General features: G+C 40.9%; 2 protein-coding genes across 2 annotated transcripts; both read right to left on the reverse strand.

Annotated features, from left to right (window-relative positions):
* Positions 1-115: 115 nt before the first annotated feature.
* On the reverse strand, positions 116-12,120 carry cngb3.1 (cyclic nucleotide gated channel subunit beta 3, tandem duplicate 1). The gene is made up of 18 exons (XM_032551526.1): positions 11,685-12,120; positions 10,591-10,723; positions 9,870-9,933; positions 7,331-7,473; positions 6,937-7,236; positions 6,638-6,846; positions 6,088-6,138; positions 5,673-5,759; positions 5,517-5,581; positions 4,945-5,067; positions 3,104-3,245; positions 2,709-2,868; positions 2,512-2,609; positions 2,294-2,377; positions 2,103-2,221; positions 932-1,084; positions 689-839; positions 116-289 (listed from the first exon to the last, which is right to left on the reverse strand). Exons 1-18 carry the CDS (start codon positions 11,784-11,786, stop codon positions 266-268), a joined length of 2,208 nt encoding a protein of 735 aa, XP_032407417.1. The 5' UTR covers positions 11,787-12,120; the 3' UTR covers positions 116-265.
* A 473-nt stretch (positions 12,121-12,593) lies between these two features.
* Positions 12,594-24,383, reverse strand: cngb3.2 (cyclic nucleotide gated channel subunit beta 3, tandem duplicate 2). The gene is made up of 17 exons (XM_032552137.1): positions 24,069-24,383; positions 23,535-23,589; positions 22,226-22,373; positions 20,058-20,221; positions 19,410-19,924; positions 19,280-19,330; positions 18,897-18,983; positions 18,760-18,824; positions 18,393-18,515; positions 17,296-17,437; positions 16,043-16,202; positions 15,859-15,956; positions 15,700-15,783; positions 14,435-14,553; positions 14,172-14,324; positions 13,203-13,353; positions 12,594-13,121 (listed from the first exon to the last, which is right to left on the reverse strand). Exons 1-17 carry the CDS (start codon positions 24,177-24,179, stop codon positions 13,104-13,106), a joined length of 2,244 nt encoding a protein of 747 aa, XP_032408028.1. The 5' UTR covers positions 24,180-24,383; the 3' UTR covers positions 12,594-13,103.
* Positions 24,384-24,872: the final 489 nt, after the last annotated feature.

A 24,872-nucleotide genomic window follows, 5' to 3' on the forward strand; every position in this document is an offset into this window, starting at 1 on the left:
ATTTTAATGGATTTCTGTCTCTCCAGGATTTGAGAAGGTTAATCAGAATACTTGTTACAAATAGATGTGAATTTTAATTTCAGTTCTACTTGGATTTTTGTTAATTTTTTAAAACTTTTTTTGTATCCTAAATTGCAAATGTAAATAATCAGAAATCTTAGAGTTTTCACAAGTTTTCCGCGTCCTCATTTGAGTTTCAATAATCAAAGTTCAAATTTACAACACTGTGCATGGCGACACTTAACTTTAAGCAAACTTCTGCCTCTTATTGTTCCTCTTCTGCAGCTTTCTGTAAACAGAAGACAACCAGACATGAGCGTTCATGTGCAATTCTGATCAGAACATTTACATTGAACTAATCACTGGCATTAACATCATCTTAAGAGCTTTTAACGACGCTTATGAATTAATTCTTCCCAGAGGGGAATGATCATGCAGCAAACCGTCAAAAAACAAGTTTGAAATTAAGGATTTTGTCGTATCCACAAAGGAAACTAGTTCATTTCATCTAAGTCAGAGGCACACTATTATTCTTGTTTTTTAAAGTTATTTGTTTTGTAACAATTTCACCCTGCAAAACAAAAGCACTACAAAGACACCCATGCCAGTGGTGGCTGGACGTAACCTCCTGACCGAACAGAGGACCATGAGTGATTGTCCATCGGTTTGCGTGTCATGAAGATCTCACCTTGAGCTTGTCCAGCAGCCCTGCTTTGCGCAAGTTGGCAAATGCTTTGAGGAGCTTTGGCGTTGGGGGTTTCGGTCCTAACAGAGTCAGACCTTTCGGCTTTTCGTCCTTGGTCGGAGCCCCTGCTGCAGCTTTGGCTTTAACCAGTTGCCTTTAGAGCACACACGAGCGACACTCAGTGGATTGTTGGTTATATAAATGTCTGCAGAACAGGACTGCTTCCCCGGAAAGCGGCTCGCTCACCTGCCCTTCTTGGCCAAAACCTTCTGGGACTCGGGGTAGTGGACGAGGATGTCGAACAGGTCCTTCTTTTCCAGAACGAACAGGTTCGCAAAGCCGTACGCTCTCACGTTGGCTGTCCGCCTGTTCCCTCCGTCTTTGGCAGATTGCAGCAAGCTACAGGCAAACGCACACCATTAAAGTCTTACTGGATAAAAAAAAACTGGGAAAGGGTACGCATGGAACTGAAATATTAATAGAACTGTTCCAGCGGTGCAGCATTATACCTAAAAAGAAATAAATCCTGTACTCATAGCTGCTCCTGCTGTGGTTGAGAAGGACAGAGATCGAACAATCCGGCGAAGACGTATGCTTCGAATCAACATGAGGTTTTCAGATTTAAAAACAAGTTGGCAAGCATGGTGGTGGCAGACCATGCTGTGGGACTTTTCTGCATTGCACAAAATGTGTGAAATAATGAAAACAGAGGACTATCTCTGAAATTCTGCAACTGAACCTGAAATCAGGAGCTAGATAATTGAATTTGCACACAGTTGGATGTTCCAACAGGAAATCGATCCTCAAAGCCACAAACTGGAATGTGTATATTTGAACTAGTATGAATGATTTTGATCCTGGATTAAAGAAAAATCACAATTTCAAATTTGTGCACCAAATAATCTTTTTTTTTTTTTTTAAACTTCACTGAAGTTTGCTGTGTTCACTGCAAAAACACAAAATCTTACCAAGTAATTTTGGTCTAGTTTCTAGTGACAATATCTTAACAAACTTGAAATAAGACAAAACTGACTAACAAGTAACTTTTCAGCAAAACGTAAGAGCTTGTTTTAAGTAAATACTTTCTTAATATGAATGAAAAAGTACTAGTTCCATTGGCAGATTATTTCACTTCTAACATGGGAAAATGTCTTGTTAGAAGTGAAATAATCTGCCAGTGAAGCTGGTAGTAATTAGTCAATATTAAGGAGTTACTGACTTAAGCTCCTATTTCTTGCTGAAAAGTTACTACTAAGTTAGTTTTATTTTACTTCACGTGGAATATTTCACAGACATTTTCACGAGAAACTAAACCGAAATGACTTGGTAGGATTTTGTGTTTTTTGCAGTGTTATTTTCACAGCCTGCCAACGTGCCGGTTCAGATTTGGTTCTGTGTCGGCCGAGTCCTCCCAGACCTGATTTCCCCGAACACGCAGCCGGCCTTCAGCGTCACAAATACGATGCTGTTGTCGGGTCCTCCCACCACCTGCACCGCTCCGCTTTTGATGATGTACATCTCCTTCCCGATGTCACCCTGCAGAGGGGGAAGCCAGGACGTCAGCTTGCGGCTCGGTCTTAACCTCATAGTAGCACGACTCGCTCTCACCTTCCTCACGACAAAGTCTCCCGGCAGGTAGATGATGGACTTCAGCCTCAGCAACATGTCCACCAACATCTGCTGGTCGCAGCCCTGTAACAGACCCCAGTTAAGTTCATTAAAGCGACATTAGTTCGGTTGGCTAAGATTTTGATCCTTTTCTGCTAACAGGTCATTCTAACATTCAATTTAAAACGGCATATTCTTTATTTTTCAGTCTGAATCACCTGAAAAAGCTGGATCTTTTGGAAGGTGGCCAGGTTTATATCCACAGCGATGGCGATTCGCATCACCAGAGGCATCTTGTCCAGGAGCTCCGCCTCATCTGGAGAGGTCGAGACAGCCTTCTGATTCTTACAGGTGCGCAATGGCTTAGCATTTATTTTCGGTCTTTCACTGATTGTAGAAGTATATTAGTTCACACCTAGCATTCCCTGAGAATCCCAGGTGTAGTTGTACCAGGTGCGAACTCTGTTCTGGACCAGCTTTGGGATGGTGTACGTGTTCATGTACTCGACGCAGCCGTCCATCGACGCGCGGAAGTACGCCTGAGCTGCCGTGGCCGCTCCTATGACGTCTCTCATCTGGAGGGAAGAGACAGAAACTCTCCTTAATCACTGGGTTACGGACGTGGACACAAGCTTAGAAATAAATGTGGATCACGGAGGCTTAGGGATGCCACGATGTCAATATCTATTGCACCTCTAACAATATATGGTCATCCAGCCTTGATTATCACACTTTCAGATATTTTAAAAGTGTTGATTATTCCTTTTGTCAGGGGCGAAGTAATTTTTCAATGAATAAAAAGTATTCCACCTGTCCAATCAGGCTGGAGAACACAAAGACGCCGACGAAAAAGTTGGTCATCTGAAAGGTGATCTCGAACAGAGTCACCGGCTCCGGGAGGCCCCCGATGTTGATGAGGCTTCGTACCGCAAAGTAATAACAGCGCAGGTACCTGACAGGAAACGGCAGAGAAATAACATTCATCTGGTCTGTTGTAGACTTACTGGTATTTATGCAGCAGCTCAGTTGATTTAAGGTAACAAACCCTTAAAATTCATCTTGTACTCAAGCTGAATTATTGATGCTGCTATTGCTAGTTGAACTATTTATAGGAAAGGAATATTCAAAGTGAAGGGTTAGCAGACATGGAGTTCATTCTAAGACGTGTTGCATAAAATCACTTTCCGTTTCTAAGAATCGTCTGAATAAATCACAAAGGTTTTTTTTAAAAGGATAGTTTAGATTAGTTTACAGCTTCTTTGGGACTTTTATGATGACTCAGAACTATGAAATCTGCATATCGGGTAGAGAGGTCATGACCTAAAGCTCAAGTGCAACTCAGTTCTGCAGTATGAAAATGATCCAAAGACCAATGATTAAGATAATTAACCCATTCCAAACTTTAAGGGAAGGAGTCATTACATATTTTTCAGGCATTTTATTGCATAATCAAGTAATTGTGTCACCTTATTGTTATGAAAAAAGCTGCATGTATAAAAAATAACTTAAAAGAAATCGGAAATTGCATCATAGCAGTATCGGACGCCTTGAAATACGCCTCTGTCTCTTTAAGAAGCTCTTACTATTTCCGTCACTCCCCCTTCAGAACATCATCACAAACAATGCTCCCCCATTTTGCTGTTTACAGCCGTTCTTAGGGGCGTTGTAGTTCCTTTGATAAGCTCAGTAGACGCTCAGTCTGGTGCGGCCAGACCGCTGCCACTAGTCTGGTGGGGAAGCCGAGTGAGCAGGCGCGGAGGAGGGATGACTCATGGACGATGCCGAGGCTTGGCCACCAAAGAACAGGTCCAGAATAGTCCCGTTTTTATGCTTGTGATTTCAAATTTGAACTTTTCATAGTCACCTTTCTTTTTTCAGTCAGTACCACATGGACTGAGTCTGCAGTTGTATGGCAAAGAAAGGAAATTTAAAAATGGGAATGACAAAAAAAGAAGTTTAATTTGTGCTGCAACTTCAATAAATAAAAACTGGTCTATAATACAACAAATTGTGACCTTTACAAGCTATTGCACATACTCCAAAAGGTTCAAAAACAACAAGTGATTGAATTTGGATAGGCTTTGTTTTTTCGTTGGTACTTTTAAGGTGACGGTTAGGGCAATTTGTGCATAAAACCATCCACTATAGCTAAATTATAACATTGAGTTGGTCAGCGTTCCTCCACAGCCGTATCAAAAACCCACTACCAGTTAGCACCAACGTTTGGTGACAGACGTTCTCATCCAGGTTGGCACAATGTTACTTTTTCACATAGAATCGAGTTCGTTTGGGCCCATATTAAATCCTCATTTGAAAATTGCTCTTTTTCTGTATTTACTCAAGTTATCACTCTGTGATATTAACATTTGTTTGATGATTCAAAACGTAAATGTGACAGAACCTTCTGGTTTTTGTCACATTTATCACTCAGCTATAGCAGCTGCAGCAACATTAACTTGCACAGTTAGTACACTTCTCATCGATTTTATTTCAATGAGATTTTACGTTCTGCTTCAAGCCATCAGCACCACGTACGGAGGCTTCCAGAAGGGTTGGCACTTTGGATTACAGCCTTAAATGGATCTTTGGGCAAGAAAAAAAAACAAACCCCAAAACACTTCCTAAAGGAGTCAAAGATAAAAAGTACATACGCTGTGCCTTTTCCATCATACACCCATGTAGTCGAAGCCAGACCCTGGTACACTGAGGCTACGTAGTAAGCGCAGGCGTTGAGATGGAGCATGTAGAGAAGGTAACCTGTGGTACGGGCCACCCTGCATCACACACACAGGGATGATGAGACAGAGACAGACACAGTTAACTGGGATTACATATCAGATTTAATTCATTTCCTCAGCATATTGCATGTCTTCAAAGTTATATTGATATGTTTTGTCTTATTATCGCCTGTAATCAAGTGATTTTGTTTTCTGGAGATGGAACTGAGATTAGACGTCAATATGTGAATGTTTTTAACCAATATGAACGTTGTAAAAGGTTATCTCCTTCCACCTTTGTTCTGGTGGTGACATGGCTTTCCATAGTCCGCTCACGCCACCTCTTTCCCCTTCATCAGACAGGAAACTGTCGTATATTTACAAGACAAATGCATAAAAGGCCGTCCAAATAACCTTTTTAATAGCACCAGATGTGGGTTTCCATCTAATCCTGTATCTCGCAAAAGTGTAAAATGTAATTGCGATGTTTAGCGGCGAGCATTTACCTCCAGATGTAAGCTTTGGCCATGATACTCTCAAGTCGGTCACTGAACTCAAAGAAAGACTCTATCTGAAACGGACAGACCGAGGGACTCGTGTAAAGTCAAGTGGAGCAACAAAAATTCCAGCATTTCAATCGAGATGACGCGACGGCCGCCTACCCTGATGAAGCGGTTGAATCTGTAAATGGAGGAGAAGCCGAAGTGTAGAGAGAGAAGGTCAAAGGGGATGATGCTGAACATGTCTGTCTGCAACAACAACAACAAAAAAGAAACGTTTGAATCTTTTGAAGTTCCCGTGTCTAAATGAAACAATTACTAAATCATAGAAGAAACATTGTAAGACATGTAGGGAAAACCTGCTGGTCGAAGTGAACTAAAATATTATTCATTAGCATCCTACGAAGTTAAGGAACGTGATCTGAGCCAGATAGATGGCGGTTTTTCCATTGAACATTTGCTGCATAGCTCAGGAAAGACAATCACTTTTTTCACTGTGTTAGGTTTGAATATTTAACAACAACATATGCATGCGCGTATTGTTGCAATTCAATGCAACATGCAGATACGTTCTTACCTGAAATCGATAAGATTTCCGATAATGCACTTTGGTCAGAGCTCTGTCTTTCTGAAAGCACAAAGGGTTGATGTGAATGACGCATGGTTAAAATGTATCTGAACTTTTGAAAATGGGAATCCACCCAGGATTTGTTTAAAAAAAAAACAACAACTTGGGTTTGGAAGGGTTTTGGAGCTTTTCTTAATTTTCCAAAAACAAAACAACAACAAAAAAATTGTCACATTTAGTCTGTTTGGTCACATTTTGCTGTTTGTGAGATACTTCTTTGATTCATCTTGTAATGATCTAATTTAAGGATTTAAAGCAAAATAAACAAAAATATGATTGTAAACAACGAAAACTAAATTTCAGTCAGATCTTGTTCCAATCAGTCGATTACGTAACTAAAGTTGAAAAGGTGTTTGAATTAGCACCGGTGTTTTATTTTTGCATGCAGTCACAGAAAACGGTGGGGAAAAAAACTTTCCTCTGGCGAAAACTGACTTGGTGTCACTGACTGACCCCTGGGTCGGGTCAACCTCCCGGACAGAGATGCTTTGGGACTTACAATAATGTCTCCGGCTTTGACAAACTGTAGTCGAGGCTGCCAAACCACGATGTCAATGACGTTGACGATGTCAGAGAGGACGTCGAGCAAAATCCAGAATGGGTTGGCAGTGTCGTTGTGGTAAGGGAAGGCCAGCCGGGTGGGGCAGAACCAGACGTTGTAGTTGTACGCAACGGCTACGACCGACAACCAGGTGATATACCGGCGATCTGGCGAGAGAAATGAAGGGAGACGTGAAGCATTTCAAGCTGACGATGACCAGATGCGATCGTTGGTGTTGCGTTGCTGGCACCGTGTACCCGTGAAAGGATCAATGGTGCTCCCCAACACGGTGTCCATCTTCTCCTCGACTGGACGGAAGAGGACGTCAAAGCACGAGCAGCTGATGTCCGGCAGAATCTTTGCCTTCCTCCTGGCCTCCTCCGCCAGCCTCTCCTCCTCTGCTTTCTTCTCAGCCTCCAGTCGTTTCTCCTCGTCTTTCTTCTTTTTCTCCTCTGCCTTTTTGGCTGCTTCCTCGGCCTTCTTCCTGTCTTCTTCTTCTTTGGCTATGCGCTCCTCTTCCTTCTGTCTGACGTAGTCCTCTTTCCTCAAAATGGGTGCTGAAAAGGCAAAGGGGTCACGGTGGGGAAAAAAACCCCAACTCTCCAGAGTTTCCGTGTTACCAACTTGACCCCGATTATTTCCCACACTTACTAACAGGTGGAGTGATTTCTGGAGATGTAGCATAAGGGTCTATAGTCTTCTCTTTGAGGATTTCGGTTCGTTCTCTCAAACTCTTTATGACATTCCTCAGGACGTCATCTGCATATCTGGAGTAGACCACCGGGGGTTCGCCTCTGAAAACAGGAAGCAAAAAAAAAAAAGAAAATCAGTTGAAAGCTGCTGGTTAAGATATGTTAAATAACATTCTACGGTGAGGGTTTGACGTAGTGCATTAATATTCCTAGCACTTGGACTCACATTGTAAAACACAAACTCCAAGACTTTGTTAATTTTCCCATATGCAAGGAGGCCAGAATGTTCTATATTGAATGTGTCAGAATGTAAAAAAAAAGTTCAAGAGGTAAGGCTACTTTAAAAAAGGCACAGTTTTTTTTTACTTTTATATGAATGTCGTATTTATATTGCTGAGTACATTGATAGCAAAAAAAAAAAAAAAAGCTGACTGTTTCAAATCAGTGGTAGCTTACATGTGAATGAAGTCTGGGGAAAAAAAAAAAATTTTTGAAAAAGAAAACAAGAATGCAGCCTGAGATCATCCTTAGTCCCAAACGCTGCACTGAGCTGGTAATCTCCTTTTCCTGCTTTAGGAGTCACGCTGCAGGTCACAGGTGGATCAGGGTTTGCGATTCTGCTACATGCACCCACAGAAACTGTTTGGGGCTTTTCACGTTTAGTTATAGACGACTGAATGCAACTGTACAACAACTTACAACAAATGTCACGTTAAGACATTTTAAAAGACAAACACATTAAATTCATATCCAATCATAATATGAAATTGTGTATAGACTGAATTGAAATACATCCATTTTATTCCATTACAATGAGGCCTTCTTGATAGTTTTAGCTACTCACGTTACACTTTTGAAGCAACCCTTGCACATGTCATGGCATTTTGTCACCACTTGAGGGCAGACTCAGAAATATCTCACTCGCTCTAACCTGACTCACCCAACTTACCCCTTACATCATGCCATCTTTGAAAGCTTGGGATTGTTCCTTTAATTTCACACTAGCCTGTCCACACTGATCAATATGCACAATCATTCCCTTTCTAGAGACTCAATTTGGCAGCAGATATCAATCACCTTGTTCTAAACTCAGGTGAAAGTGATTCTGCAGCACTTAAAAGACTGGAATCGCTGAATCTTCTCAAGCTTTTTAGCCATAATACACACAAAGGCCCAGATAATGCTGCAACCATTGTGTGTAGAATGCACTGCTTATTTGCAACAATAGAGTAGAGATAAAAATAGGTGGAGAGGAACTGGAGCTAATTTAGTGAACTCATGTGGAGGGATTTAACCTTGGCCAAGCCTTTTTATACACTGGCTGATCACTGTACCTGCAGGACGATCTGGAAGCGTTGGTCTTAAGCAGTACAGGATTTACTTTGTCTATTTTTGCCTAGGCTTCTTTCTGCCTTTGGGTCATTCTTAGATGTCTATTTTCAGGGACTTTGTCTTTGACTTGTCCACAACCTTTACTTTCCAGCGCTTTAGACTTTAGGTCAAAGGAAATTCTTCTTGTCAATACAAGTTTTTCTTAGACTAGTACTGTGAACAGATGTTTTCATTGCATTTCTAAGCTTTAGTAATGTGCCATTTTGACTAAGCTGCTATAAAGAGCTTTCTCTTTTTGTTCCATATGCAGGCATTTAGGTCATTTACCTGCCCTTTCATCATGACATGCCATTGTGTTTAACATGATACTGTTATTTGCTAGCTTGTCTGCTTAAGAGTCTGTTCCAGGCTACAAGCTCATTTCTCTCGTCCCTTTCAGTTCATCTTTTCATTCTGTGATCTGCTTTATGCCTTGCGATCAACTGAAAGGTCCTAACATGAAATTGAACCACCAGTGTTATACCCCTGACCCACCTCGGAAAGTTCTAACAAACCTCCGATCGCTATCAGCTGTAATAAACCGTAACACAGGATTGTAGAACTAGTATAATGTAGTACAAAGCAAAAAAAGACAAAAAGAAACTCCCGCATATATCACAGAGGAAATTTTAAGCTTGACAAATGTTGCAAGTTATTGGTCACAAGACTTTGGTTCTTAAGTTATGAAATCTCAAGACTTCACCCACGGATATTTATTTATGAGAAGTGCCAATGCTTCTGAATAGATCAGCTTCTGAAAAGGAATGCTAGGATCTTTATGGTTTTGAAGATGGATATATCCAGAAAGGTTCTGTTATTATTACATTGTCCTTTGTGTGGACAAAAGAATCTACAAACTAGATTTTCCTACTTTTGCATTTCTTTGTAGTCATGTAAACACTTCCCATCCAACTTTCACTCTTTTACATCGGCTTATGTAAACCGCAGTTATCAAAACACTAAATGAAGGGGGATCCCTTCCAAACGTGAATCCAAACAAATAACATGCACCGCCTTAAAACTTCAGATTTACCGATTCTGAAATGTATAATATCCTATTTCTTACGCTGATTCTAACTCAAACTGATTGAGGTTCCCAGCATGCATCACTTTGTCCACATTCTTACCCTTCAGCCCCTTCTGGGTTAACAGGAGCAATAGGAGCTGGAGAAGGAGGAACAGGAGCAGGACCTGGAAAAAAAAAAAGTTTAGAAAAACTTTTGGGTCGTTTTAAAGTCTTGAGACATTAAAAAGGTGAGGCGGAGAAAACTTAAGTGTGTTCTCTGCGGTGGTGAGTAGGTAAATGTAACGTAAATATCACCGGTTTGTAAAATATGTCAAGATCATACAGCCTATTTAACTCCTCAGTTTTAAATATTATCAGTGGTGCATCCATACGACAGAGCCTGTGTGTATGACTTTGTCCATGTGTGAAATGGAAAATTTAAAACAAATTCAAACTTCTGTCGATACATATACATAACACTGAGCATGCTAAAAGAAACAGAACGTTACCAGATTTCTTTAAGACCCCAAAAGATAAATTCAACACTCTTTAAATACATCTTTTAATGGATTGCCTTATGGTCAGTGCAAAAACTTTGACATTAGGCTCAGGCAAAACCAGCAATTACTGTTTGGTGTCAGAAAATGATAACTGAACACACATTCATCAGTCCAACTTGCTAGGTGTGATCTTTAATGCTTCGCCAAGTGGCTCTACGAGACAACTGAAGTGAGAAGACGATGAATACGAACAGATTGTGAGATCAAAAACTGTCTGTGCAAAGTTAGTAAAATAAAACACAACTACATCTGGGGTTCACATGAATATAAACAACGTCTCACCAGCTGTCTGCTCTTCCTTCTTCTGCTCATTTATTTGCTCCTCTTGTTTCTCTTCATTTTTCTCCTCCTGCTTTTCACTTGTCGCCTTTGGCTCCTCTACTTTTTCATCTTTCTTTTCTGTTAACTTCTCCTCCTGCAATTCATCAAAACGAGAGAAATCTGTTAGATGTTTCTCTCGGATCAATAAAACTTACTCAGACCCCCCGCCCCTGCTCCTCGTACTTTTACTTAAGTTTCAATTATTTTGCTGCGGATTATTTTGGAAGTATCCAAAGTTTTAATAATCACCGCTCTCTAAATTAGGATCAAATTGTAATTTATACTAAATTACAGGTACAGGGGAAGCAGCATCGTGCTGTGGAAGTGTTTTGCTGATGGCAGCATGAGGAAAAAGCGTCCTGTGAGATTTTGAAGCAATATCTCAAGACATCAGCCAGGAAATTAAAGCTTGGACACAAACAGGTGACGATGATGCCGTGTCAGCTAAAAATGAGCTAAATGGAAAAATTATGGCAATTCTGTCAGCAGATTTGGCCCAAAAGAAGAATATGGAAGGATAGCGAAAACATCTGACATAGAGCAATGCTCGTCTAAGACATTGCTCTATGTTTTAGAGCAATTCTACCAAATGCTAAAGAAATGTTTTTAAATGTTTGAATTTGAAAGAAAAGATTCTCTTTCATTATTCTAGCATGACAAGACAAATAATTTTAGTAATTTTCACTAAAGTAAACCAAGAAGGTTGAGGCTGCAAAATCCAAATCGCTCAAAGTTGCACAGCGAGAAAAAAAAAATTGTTATACGGAATGAATAAATCTGATTCAACAAGCAGAAAACTCGATGCTGTGGCTAGAAATCGAGTATAATAATAATTATTACTATTATTACACAGGCAAGAATGTGAGTAAAAACTAGAACAGGAGCTCTTCTTCACATCAGAGCCAAGCTGCTTTCACTGATCATCATCTGGTGTAGTGAAGTGCCATCTAGTTCACATTTCCGTAGGTTTTATCTCTTAGCTGCAGCTAAAAGATAGAGAAGTGAAGAACTTAAGTTAATTTTGAAAAAGGAAATAAACACAGACGAGGCCTTACCTTGGCTGGTGGAGCTGGTGGAGCTGGTGGGGTTGGCGGGGTGGTTGCAGGGGCAGGCGGAGGCTCAGGAGCGCCCAGAAACCTCCTCAACCGGCTGAACATGCTGGAGGAATTTTCCGTGGGCTCGTCTGAACCACAGGAACCCGGTGGACTGCCGCGTTGGACCCAAACAACACGCTGAGGCTTTTAAATTTCTTTGAATCAGTAATTCCCTTTGGGCACTCCCCCTTATCTGTCTGGGCCAGCACAAGATGAACTATCGCATCCGCCAATCCCTGCCAGGCGGGATAAATGTATTTCCTGCCGTACTCTGAAGAGCCTGATTTAAAACAGTTGAAGTATATCGCAATTATTACATATTACATATAATCTGAGATGGAGATGAAACTATACTTTATGCAGCAATTTTTTTTAATTCCTTTTTAAGGGTTAGGACGTGGAAGAAAACATATAGGGTGAGAAAGTATGGGGTAAATTTCACTCGTTTCAGTGGCTTAGGAGGATGCAGAGTTCATGAAAAGACCAAGCAATTAATCAGCCTTTACAGTGTCTGTCTGTCTGTCTAACAGGATTAGGTCGGATCTGCACCAGAGCTTCTGCTGCGCAAACTGGAGGCTGTGGGACTAAATGAACAGACACGAGAAAACAAAACAGAGCCGCCGTTACATCTGTCAATCATTTATTAAGGTAAATATGGAAGATTAAATCAGTCACATGAAATAATAATAATGAAATAATTGTGTAAAAAAACAAAAAAAACACAACAGAACTGGACAGTAAAGCCATAAAAAGACAAATACATTCAGTGTAAAACGAAATGATAAACATCCTGCATGTTCATGCATGTCCTGCATGTTCATGAAACCAGTGACGGGTTATTTTATTTTTTATTTTTGATATGGGCCGTATGGCTCACCACCCGGGGCATCACTTCATCTAGGGGCGGCAAGAGTGCTTTACAAATTGATAAAAGCTACGTTTCTGTTTCTTATTAGCCTGCATTGCAACACTGAAAACAAAGTAAGAAACAATGGCCTTCTGGCAGCAAAACCATTAGACGGTGGCAGCAGGTTTCAAGATTCATGACATAACCACAATATACAGACGGATCAAACCCCGGTTTAGATATGGTTTCACAGCTTGTTCAAAACAGTGTTGAGTTTTGAATATTCAGGTAGGAAAACGCAAAGGCAAGCGGCAGCAGAATATCGGGTGCCATTTAATCAAGAACCACAGCTGTTTCTAACGGTTCTGATGCCAGTGATTTTATTAACAAACTTACAGGTGCCTGCACAGCCCATGATTTATATCACATTAAAATAAAACACTTGATATAAAACAAGGAAAAGAACCTGAAATAAAGCTGTACCTTTACTCCCAAATTGGAGGAATCGACAAAAATGAAGTTTAGCTGAGTTCTCACTTTTCCTCAGTGTTCTGTCGAGGAAAACAAAACAAAGTAGGGTTTAAAAATGTTGTAATGATTTCTATCATGTGTCTTAAGTAGCGTCGACTTACCTTTAATTGGTTAAACATCTTTTTATTAAAGTTTCCTCCGAAAACTCGCAGCAGTTTGGGCGTCGGCGGTTTGGGGCCGAACAGCGCCAGTCCTTTCTTCTTCTCTTCCTTTGCTGTTGCTACTGCTGGGCCCTTCGCCTTCATTAGTTTCCTACACGCAAATACACAAAAATAAGAACAGGTAACTCTGAAGTTTTCATCCACCCATCACAGGAGAAAATGTCAGATTAATGTTGAACTTTTAGTAATTGGCCTAAAACGTAAATTGTTGCATACAACATCAAGGACACTCATACATCCCCAAGAACATTTGGTTGAACGTCCTTTAGCAATTTGCGCCTCAATATTTGACTTCTTTTCTGTGCAGATTTCGCAAATTTTATTTAAAACTGCAAAAACACAGAATTTTACCAAGTATTTTTAATCTAGTTTCTACTGCAAATGGCTTAGTACCCTTGAAATAAGACAAATCTCATTTATAAGTAACTTTTCAGGAGGATATTGGAGCTTGTTTTAAGTAAATAATTCTTAAAACTACTAGTTACATGTGGCAGAATATTTTACTCATAACATGGTAAAACCGTCTTGCTGTAAGTGAAATTATTTGCCAGTGGAACTAGCATTTTTTCATCTATATGAAGGAATTATTTACTTAAAACAAGCTCCTGTGTTTTCTCCACTTGTGACTTTGTAACAGCTTCAGACTGAAAAAAGAACCCTACCTCTCATCTGTACTTTTTTCACAGCACTGTATGTTCCTGTATGTATAATTGTGATTGATTTTAATTTTGATGTGAGTAATTTCACTATAAATGAAAAATAAATGTACATGACTCCATAATTTAAATGAAATACCACAGTAGGAGACTGTGCAGTATGAAACCCTTTCACGCTGGAATACGAACGGCTCAAACACCTGACGTTAATGTGATATTCAAGGTGAACCTTTTAATCAGGTCCTGTATTCACCTTCCTTTTCTGGCCAACACCTTCTGAGACTCCGGGTAGTGGATGAGAATGTCAAACAGGTCCTTCTTCTCTAGAACAAAAAGGTTCGCAAAGCCATAAGCTTTGACGTTGGCTGTTCGCCTGTTCCCTCCGTCCTTAGAAGACTGCAACAAACTACAGAAAACAGGTGATTTTTCATGATATGCAGAGCTTTCGTGGTGCATTTTTCTTCCGATGGAAGCTGCGTGTGGAACCCGTAACTCATTTTATCTGCGTGAACTCACCTGATTTCTCCAAACACGCAGCCGGCCTTCAGCGTTACAAACACGATGCTGTTGTCGGGTCCTCCCACCACCTGCACCGCTCCACTTTTGATGATGTACATCTCCTTCCCGATGTCACCCTGCAGAGAGACAAAAACTACTGACACAAACGACACAGTCTGCACAGCAACCTCCACACGTATTAGCACCCTTGTTAAAAAATACCTCAATACTTCACTTATTGGCAAAAACCCAGTTCTGTCAAATAACGCAGTTGACAAATTCTATAGTTTATTTTCTTTTTGAGCTGATCCGAGTGTCAAGGTGCCTTTTTGTAGGGGAAAATGTTTCTGGCACATGTAGCCAATCAACTTCTCTATAAAGTAACGGCGGGGAAAAAAGTCACTTTTAACATGTGACCTGTGACCTCTGTTTACCTGGGTTTCACCTGGAGGTTTTCAAACAGACCTGACCTGTTTTATGTGTCCAGCAAAAACAAAAGAAATAAAAGCATACAAAGAATTGAAAGAATGTATCTACTGATATAAAAATCTAAGCCGATATCAAAATCCGATATTAATATTGCTGTTATGAATAATAACTGATACCTACCAACATTTACACACACACACACACACACACCCACGCACACACACACACACCCACACCCACACACACACACACATATATATATCTCCTTTGGACACCTTGAAAAGAACTACCACACAGCTGGCTTCACCCACTATAACTCCCCACAATCCTTTGCTGCACCACTATCACTGTCACATGACCAAACACATACCACATGACCAATTGCCCCCTTTCCTCTCCAGAAACAAACAAGAGGGAAATAAATATCAGTTATTAATATGGACACGATTTTAATTATTGGACCAAAACCGATATGTTAAAAAGCGACTAATATTGTCCGATACCAATATTGGTGCTGATACATGGTGCATTCCTAAATCTTTGTATTGTTCTGACAATCATACAATTTCCTGTAAACATTGACGATACAATACTCTCTAGCTTCAGATAAAGTCGAATCAGCGAATGTTAAAGTGACTCTGATTCTCACAAGTGAGATATCTGGTATTAGACTGGCGATCTACTCACTGTTCAAACTACTTCGTAACAAATACCAATTTCTCTTAGTCACTGTATGAAATATGTTTATTTATTCTCCGCATCATTTTTTAGGGTGCCAACAGATGTTGCGGATGCCTTATCCAAATAATTTAATCGTACATCAGATGTCCAGTGGGAAAAGGACACAAACTCACTTTTTTCACCACAAAGTCTTCCGGTAGGTAGATGATGGACTTCAGTCTCAGCAGCATGTCCACCAACATCTGCTGGTCGCAGCCCTGTGGAGGCACGGGTTTTTTTTTAGCACACCAGTCTTCTGACCACGTTGGTGGGATGATTTCACATGCCCGTACCTTGAAAAGATCAATCTTCTGAAACGTCGCCAGGTTGATGTCCACAGCAATGGCGGTCCTCATTACGAGAGGCATCTTATCCAGCAGTTCAGACTCATCTGCACATCAGCATAAAGCGGGAGAGGTCAGGAGAAATAGGCCAACTCCCAAACCCCAAATTATTATTCAGCCAGTCTTCACTGACCCAGCATGCCCTGAGCGTCCCAAGTGTAGGTGTACCAGGTGCGCACCCTGTTCTGCACCATAGAGGGAATGTTGTTGGTCACCATGTAAGCCACTGTGTTGTCCATGGAGGTTCGAAAGTAGGTCTGTCCTGCTGTGGCCGCGCCAATCACATCTCTCATCTAAAGCAACATGATAAAAACAGTTAGATAAACAGAGGATGACTGACCGGCGCGTAAATGAAAAGCTACAGTGCTGGGCAGAAGTAAACGTATTCTTTGAACCTTTTCATATATCGTCATGTTACAGCCACAAACTTTAATTTTACTTTACAAGACTGAACAACACAAAGCAGTGTCAAATTTTAAGAGGAAGATAAAGAATACCAAAGGAAAACCTTTTAATATGTGTTTGGGCATTTGTATTCGCCCCCTTTACTCTGGTACCACAAAATAAATGTATTCCAGCCAATCACCTTCAGAAGTCCCCAAATCAGTGACTACACTCCACCTGTTGGCTATAAAGAGCGATCCAGTCAACAGAGCTAACTCCATCTGTGGCAAGGCTTGAAATTCTTGCTCACGGATGTTCTCCATCCAGTCCGACTCAGTTTGAGACATTCTGGAGAGAAGAATGAAAGAGACTGCCAAAAAAAACCCCCGATCCATCGTGATTGGTAGCTGCATACAAATGCGCAAGATGCTTTTCAAATTTTCTTCCCCCTATTGGCTTTGACTAGTAAATTGATAGGAAATTTGGGGGGGGGAAGACATTCAGCAAATAGTCTGAGACTGGGAATCAAACCCAGGTCAACTGAGTGGAGGACTGTAGCCTCGGCACATGGTGCTCTACAAAGCGGGCCACCAGGTGCCTCAAATTTTCTCCTATAGAAATTTGTATAAGGTATCTACCACTTTACAATCATCCACTGGTTTGTGTTGGTGCACCACATAAAATACCAGTAAACGTCGTCAAAGCTTGTACCTGTAACGTGGAAAAGAGTTCAAGAGATACATACTTTTGCTAGACGCTGTACCCACAGTCAAGACTCCAAAGGGAATCAGAAAAAAAAAAATCCAAAAGTGTGAAGGATTATAGGGATGTTGGGTGCCTATAACTCCTACCGGGATACAGTCCATTCAGCTATCACGCTAATAAAACATGTTGAAAGAGGTGTCAGTCTCTTAAGTTAGGAGGTGCTAATTTCAGGACGCATACTGACGAGAGGTGCTTGGTCTACGACCTACGCTACGGACAATTTGGTCTCTGCGTTACCTGTCCAATCAAACTGGAGAACACAAAGACGCCTACGAAAAAGTTAGTCATTTGAAAGGTAATCTCAAAGACCGTGTGAGGCTCGTTAAGACCCCCGATGTTGATCAGACTGCGGACGGCAAAGTAGTAGCAGCGAAGGTACCTGTGGAGGAGGTGAGGGGGTGTTAGAGGGACGTTCACAAACGGCGCTGAGAGTTTCCCGAGAGGCAGCTGTGCCTGACTCGACTGGATATCATGAAAGAATGTCAGGGATAAAGATGTATTCTTCTTTTGGAAAACATTAAATTCTTTTCCCCTTATGATTCCCATGAGGTCTTGCTGCAGTTTCTTTTGGTGCATTTTCTTTTACAATCCAACATAGACACAAAACAAAGCAAAAATATAACACAAAGCACGCCACAAGAAAGAAGCTACCTGGCCAAGAATGACGGACATAAAGAATGCCCCGAAAAGGTAGTTCACCATCTGAAAGGTCTGTCCAAACATGGTGTCTGGAAATGGCAACTCAGCAATCATCAGAAGGGACTTCTCCGCATAGAAGAAGCAGCTGAGGTAACTCCATCAGCAGCACAAACGAACAACAAAACTTTCAGGTTTGGGGTTTCTGTCCATTTCTTTGGGACAAACTTTGTCACATAGCAGCTAAACATGATGGCGACAAAACATTTTTATATTTCTGGAGTCTCATCATAGCCGGTGAAACGGTAACAAATCTGTCAGCAGTTCAATTTTTATCAGAAATAATTAAAAAATTTATTTGGCCTTCTGAGTCCAGACGAACACATAAATATGTAAATAACTTGATGCAATGACCTGCAGTTAAAAGCAAGTATGTTTAAAAAGGTTTTTACTTAAATGTTGGGGTGATAAATTGGAAAAGGAAATTAGAGGATTCAATTGTAGAGTTTGACTTTGATATATTCGTATTTAATATTCAGCAAAGGCTTACCAATGATGTGCTTCTTTTCCCTTCTCAAACCGTATATCTTCAGTGACATTCTCACACCATGACAATTTTACTACACTTTACCAAATGGGAAGCTTATAGTTTATTAGAATTTTTGCGCATTCAGTAATATAAATGGTAGTGTACTCACGCGCTGCCCAGACCGGAGTAGACCCATTTTGTTCCACCGATGCCCTGGTACTCCGAGGCCACATAGTAGAAGCAAGCGTTCAGGTGGAGCATAAAGAGGAGATACCCAATGGTGCGAATCACTCTTAAAAGGAATAATAGCAACAGTTAAACGTTACAGGTTGGTAGCTTGAAATTCATGGGACTTTTGTTGCACATCTTGACAGGTTTCTTTAAAAATGAGCTATATCGGGAAATAACCGTGATCGGAGGCAAAGCTTTCTGAGTGGATCCTCAATTCATTGTTGGACTCACTTAAAAGATGAACGTTATCAGCAACAAGAACTCGTATGTCCCTCCTCCCCCAAAATTAAATGAATGGAACTCACCTCCAGATGTACGCCTTAGCCAAGATGCTCTCCAGACGGTCACTGAACTCAAAAAATGTATCTATCTTGAGAATAAGAACAGGAGGATGTCAGTTAGGAGGAAGTGCAATTCACTGTCAGCACATTACTAAATTTACCTTTACTAAGCGGTTGACTCTGAAACCAGATCTGAATCCGAACTGTAGGTACAACAAGTCGAGTGGCAGAAGAGAAACCACGTCTGCCTGTTGGCGGGAAACAAACGACATTTGCGGTCGAAACAACTTTAAAGAAATTTATAGAGGCTCTAAAAAGCTTTCCACAATTCTGTCTTTCTGGGGATGCTAATGAGAAATATTTGGACACGCAACCGCTCAATCAGGAAAGTCCCCCTTAGAGTGTTTGGAGGTACTCTGAGGTTTCAGTTGAAATGTACAATATGTCTCATTAAATATGGAAAAAGTTTTAAATGATTTCAGGGGTGTGTATGCTTCTAAGATCTCCTATGAGTTTAAACATGCATGAATCTGAGCCGAAGTACCAGTAATCTCTCAGATTCCCTGTAGTGCTTGGTTGTCGAGACACGGTCTTTCTAAAAGAGAGACAAAAAATAATTTGACCCGTTATACTCTTAGCCACTTTCTGAGACAGTCTCTTGGCTCCACACTCACTATAATGTCTCCTCCTTTGACAAACTGTTTGCGAGGCTGAAACAAGATGGCATCCAGCAGGTAAATGACGTCCGCCAGGATGTCCATGGTGAACCAGATAGGGTTGACGATCTCGTTGTGGTACGGGAAACACATCCTGGCGGTGATGAACCAAGTGTTGTAGTTGATGGCCACAGTAACCAGGCTGAGCCACGCGATGTAGCGACGATCCGTGAAGGGGTCGATGGTGGGACCCAGGACGGAATCCATCCAGTTCGCCAGCGGGTTCATCACGAAGTCCACTGACGCCCAGTAAGCTGCAATCAACCTCGTCTTTAGGGGCACCTTCACCTTCTTCTCCTCTTCTTTCCTTTTCTCCTCCTCCTCTTTCTTCCTCTGCTCAGCCTCCTTCTTTTTCTTCTCCTGTTCTTCTTTCTTCTTCTTATCCGCCTCCTCCTTCTTTATTCTGTCCTCCTCCGCTTGCCTCGCCCTTTCCTCCATCACTCTGGCGTATTCGTCTTTAAGTAGCAGTGGAGCTAAAATGACAACAGGTCAAGTGAGACGACCTAATTTTTCTATTTTCGTCCTGACTTAGCAGTCGCAGCTCAGCGTCATCGATACGAATGTGTCACAGCTGAGCACAAAGACGGTGAATGCAGTCGTACTCACTGACAGGAGGGGTTATCTCGGGGGACGAAGCGTACTGATCGATCACTTTCTCCTTGTATAAATTCAGCCTCTGTTTCATCCGATGGGCTACCTTTCTGAGCTGCTCATCTGAATATTTGTTGATGACAATCGGCGGTGGAGGAGGAGGAGGGGCCTCGTTTTGTCTAGAGAAAACAAGAATAAAAACAAAAAAAAGTCACCTGATAACAAAACTGGAAGTGTATGGAAGTTGAGAAGTCTCAATCGAGCTTTTCTGGCGAAAAATTGTGACCGAGTTTGTTGGATTAGATAAGAAATAAAAATAAAAATCATTGTGTAGCTCATGGTGGAGCAGCTGTCGGCTTTGTTGCCTCACAGCCAGAAGGTCCTTGAAGCAGTTTACTGGACCTCCTTGAGTATGAATCGCTTCTTTCTGGATCTAATGGCTTCCTTACCCTAAAAACATGCATGTTGAGTCAACTGAACACTCTTAAGTTGCCCTCAGGTTAGTGTGAGAGCTTAAATGTTTATTTGTACCTTCAATGTGATGAACTCCCAACATATCCAGGAAATACCATGCTGTCCACTGGACGTAAGCCAAAGACAAATGTTACTTGTTTAGTTCTCCAGTTCATATGTTATTCTTATTTATGAACTCTATGGCAGCTTTAATCTTAGACATTTAATCTTTAATCTTAGACATTTGTCTCTTTGACCCGCTGTTGTGGTCAAATCTCAGCCCAAACCCATTACTATGATCTTGTTGTGGTCAGTGAACCTCCACTTTTGAAAGTGAAGCTACTTAATTGAATTGAATTGAATTTAAATCTGACAACTGCCCCCTTTTACAAAGTGCACTACAGGAGTACAGCAGTAAAATAACAGTGAAATAATAATTTATGTGTATTAATTTGCAAATACACACAAATAAGCAAATTAATTATGAAGATTAACAATAAAAACAACGCATCATACAATGAAAAGCATAACACAATATTATATAGTTTTAATATTTTTATATAAAATAATATTATGAATGAAGATACTATCGATGTAACTTTTCCCAATGGAATCAGAAAATGGGTGTTCAAATCATGCCCTCTTGTGGACAGAATCAGTAATACACCAGACTGAGGACTTCACTCGTGTGTGCAAGTTTTTTTTTTTTTTTACTTTTTAAGGAAAATCATTTTAAGATAAAACCTTTTCTTTATCACAGAGTAGCATGATGATACTGAGAAGTAACTGTTTGCACTCCTTAGTGTAAGGTATTTGAAAAACACCTTGAGTTTTTTTTTTTTTTTTGCATCAAACTTCATAATTTATCAAGGGAGCCAATTATATTTTCACACAGGTCCAGGTCGGTTTAGATATTTTCCCCCTGTCCTCATAAATCAAATCATTACATAAAAACTGAATTTTATATTTACTGAAATTATTTATTTGATTTCTTCTTTTCTTTTTGCTTTTAGAAGGTCTAAAACAAAAAATAAATCTATAGGGGAAGCAAGTACTTTTTCACCGTAGTGTTCAGCACTGGGATGAAGACAAATGCAGTGTGTGACCCAAAAATAAAGTCAGACTCGCATCGCGGTTGATAGATCTTGAAATATTTCGGTCGGAACAATTACCAGCTTGTAACCCAGGTGACCCGGGTGCAGCCCAGGTCACCTGCAGGGGGCGTGTCCTCATGTCGCCCATGAAACCTGTGTCGCTCAGTCCACACCTCCATCACCCAGGTCTCATTCTCTCTCTTCTACCTCTTCCATTCATCGTGTTTTGATTGCAAGCCTTGTCTCTACAGCTGAGAAGATTAGCTGCTGCTGCTTCCCGTTAGCCACATGTCTTTCATGGCTGAGCCACACGCAGCTCTGATGAGCTTCTTATGCCTAAAGAGCTGAAAAGCCCATAATCCACTCTCGGGTCATTGCTCTGATAATATACACGTTGAAACCAAGGGATAAAGATCTCAGATACTCTGTTTACCTCTCCCAGCTTTCTCCGCCTCTCTCCCCGCAACTTATCGGGCTACCTGATTAAGTCGTGATTAATTAGATACTGGGTTGCCGTGTCTGCCTACGTAAAATGTGCTTCGACGTACTAAATCGCCTTAGATTGAATGAGTCTCCCCTGAAATGAATCATTTGAGTGCAGGCGGTGTTAGTTTAGTTGCCAGGTGCGGGACTCACCCTTCAGGTTCCGGCTGCTCAGGGTTTGCAGGTGTGGCTGCTGGAGCAGGAGCTGAGGCAGGTGCTGGGGCCGAAGCCGGTGCAGCAGTGGGTTCTGGGGCCGGTGCTGGAGCCGATGCAGCAGTCGGTTCTGGGGCCGGTGCAGGTGCTGGAGATGCAACATGCAAAAATATAGCATTCCTCTAAATAAAATGCACTTGTGGAAAACACATGCGACTTTTCTAATTCCTTTCATCTCGCTGTCATCGATATTACACAGATCAATTATTTCTAAACATGTATCATCCGGCTGTCTACAGTGCCAAAAAAAAAAGAAGAAGAAAAGTTTCCCCTTTAAAGAAGTCTTCTGTTATTGCTTTGTGGTCGCAACGAAAAATGCAGAAAATAATCATTTGAAAAGAGGACAAAAGAGAAGTAAACAAAGGAGAAGGAGGAAAAAAAGAAGAAGAAAAAATGTCCCACACTGTGGAAATGTAGGTAGAAGAAACAGTTTTCAAACAGTGATTTAGTTTATTGAGTGAAAATGGCTGAACTAACCTGGCCTTGTGTGAAGCAGCAAATGGCTCCAAATTCTAAGCAACCCTTGTGTCACTCTTGGCGGTAACATCTACTATCAATAAGTCTTTTGCATTTCAGTTATTTGTGCTTTTGTTTTTTTTTTTAAATAACAATTTAAAAAAAATTGTCTCCTGAAGGAGAATTTTTCAATGTTCCTTTGACATCAGGAGGAAGTAAGAATTGACACGAAATCCACAGCTCGCCATCTTGAATTGGTTCCAATGGTTTTATTTGTCAAGCTGTAGGTTGCACCTGGAGTACTGCAGACAGCGATACAGGCTAATATCTGGATTTCTGGTTAACATAATTGAAAAATCTGTTTATCAGAAAGTATTTTTTTTTATGAGAACAATTCTATCTTTCATGCGTTTCAGTCAGATTCTTCTGAGACGGCACCGGTGAAGGTTTTGTATGGCAGTATTGCGTCAGCCTAACCTTATTTGACTTTGAGTCATTAGGTGATTATAAATCAGAGCGAGGAAAAAAAAAAAAAAAAGTCACGTGGGGCACCTCAAGGCTCCATTCTCGTGCCTTTTTTTTCTCTCTCGACATTTATATGTACAACACTGATCTTTTAGAGTGCAATGTACGACAATATCTTCTACAATATAGTTGATGACAATATACATCCCTATAATTCTGTGTTGCCACTTGAACGGACGAGTCAGAATTCCCACAAACTCAAAGCAGAAAAGAGAGACGTGTAAAGTTACACCCCTAGTTTCAGGACACAGTAGAGTCACAAGCTTACCCTGCGGTTGGTCCTCTTTCTTGGCTTCATTTTCTTTCTCATTCGGCTTCTCCTCCTACATGACAAATCATCATTTTCCACAGATTCAGATGCTTGGTTTTACTAGTCAAACCAGATGGCATCAGATAAACATTTGGTATTATTATTTAAAAGAAAGGGGGGAAAAAAAACCCCTCAAAGTACCACATTAGCAAATTATTCTATTGGCTGGAAGTCAATAAAAAAAAAAAAAGAACATGTCTTCAGGTTGAACTTGTTGGCTTTGACTTCATTAAAGATCCAATTTAGAATAATCAGAAATATTTGAGCCCATCAGTGGAAGAGCGGATAGAAAGTCAAAGTTGCAAGTTTGGGAAAACATTAAACGGATCTGCATGACATGCAGGACGGGACACGCATTTCTTTTAAAATGCTTGGATGGCACTTCTAATATTTCATGCTGCTTAGAGGCAATGGAAGCTAATCCGAGTATAAAAACATTTCTTGCATCTTATAAAGCAGAGACTTTAAAGGCATGTTTACAAGGTGTCTTACCTTGGCTGGTGCAGGAGCTGGAGCAGGAGCTGGTGCTGGTGATGCTTTAGTGGTCCCAGAATCAGGTGGAACATGCGGGCCTGAGAAGAGGCCCTTAAACTTGGCAAACATATTTTTGAAGACGCGGATACCGGCGCATCTGTTGGACTGCGCTCCCCTTTGCTGAGGCCCGTGGAGCTAACCGATCCACTTTGCTCGCCGTCCTCTGCAGAGCGACGTGTCTGAACTGAGCTGGCCCTGATGGCATTACTGCTTTTAGCCCCACTAATGCTCTAGCAGAGGGAACAGTCCGCGCCATTGCCACTGACATGTAAACCCATCGCTATCTCATTTGGGATGCAAATAGGCTTATGGGTGACCACGAAAGCAAGGAGGACAGCTGCAGCAGAGCTGGAAAAAGCGAGGGCACCCTCTCTAGATTGGTACGAGTTCAAACTCGTTGAATGGAGTTAAATCCTGGAAGAAAACCTGTTGCAGGGTTGCCGAGGTCTTGAATCTAGGATGGAGGTTCACATTCAAGGAAGACCAAGACCAAGAAGGCCAAGAGTGAATTGGCAATGAAATGAGCTCATTTATCCTTTCATAGATTTAAGAGCACTTGGCAACAAGAAGTAGCTTGTTAAAACTCCTTGCCACTGTGTTTTGTTGCTGGATATGTTTCCCGTTTTCTTGTTTGTTTGTTTTTATTTTTTAATTTTTGTCAGCAGTTTGGATTTCTAAAAAGTTTAGCTGTTTGCTTCAGCACCCCTTCATCTGAGATTTGATTTTCTAATTTAATTTAGCTTAATTTTCATTGTTGATAGA

Source organism: Xiphophorus hellerii, chromosome 21 (genome assembly GCF_003331165.1).
Source record: "Xiphophorus hellerii strain 12219 chromosome 21, Xiphophorus_hellerii-4.1, whole genome shotgun sequence".
In the NCBI taxonomy this organism is placed as follows: Eukaryota; Metazoa; Chordata; class Actinopteri; order Cyprinodontiformes; family Poeciliidae; genus Xiphophorus; species Xiphophorus hellerii.

Bases quoted from the DNA above. Each gene is read 5' to 3' on its own strand.
- cngb3.1 (XM_032551526.1), bottom strand. From the start codon at position 11,786: ATGTTCAGCCGGTTGAGGAGGTTTCTGGGCGCTCCTGAGCCTCCGCCT. The intron at 2,869-3,103 runs GTGGAATACTTT...TCTTCCCTCCAG, and splicing joins TCTCCAGCCTGATTGGACAG to ATGAGAGACGTCATAGGAGC. The intron at 2,222-2,293 runs GTGAGAGCGAGT...CCCCCTCTGCAG, and splicing joins GAGACTTTGTCGTGAGGAAG to GGTGACATCGGGAAGGAGAT.
- cngb3.2 (XM_032552137.1), bottom strand. From the start codon at position 24,179: ATGTTTGCCAAGTTTAAGGGCCTCTTCTCAGGCCCGCATGTTCCACCT. The intron at 19,331-19,409 runs GTGAGTGTGGAG...TCTCTCTTTTAG, and splicing joins TCAAAGGAGGAGACATTATA to AAAGACCGTGTCTCGACAAC. The intron at 13,354-14,171 runs GTGAATACAGGA...ATTTGCGTGTAG, and splicing joins GTGTTGGCCAGAAAAGGAAG to GAAACTAATGAAGGCGAAGG.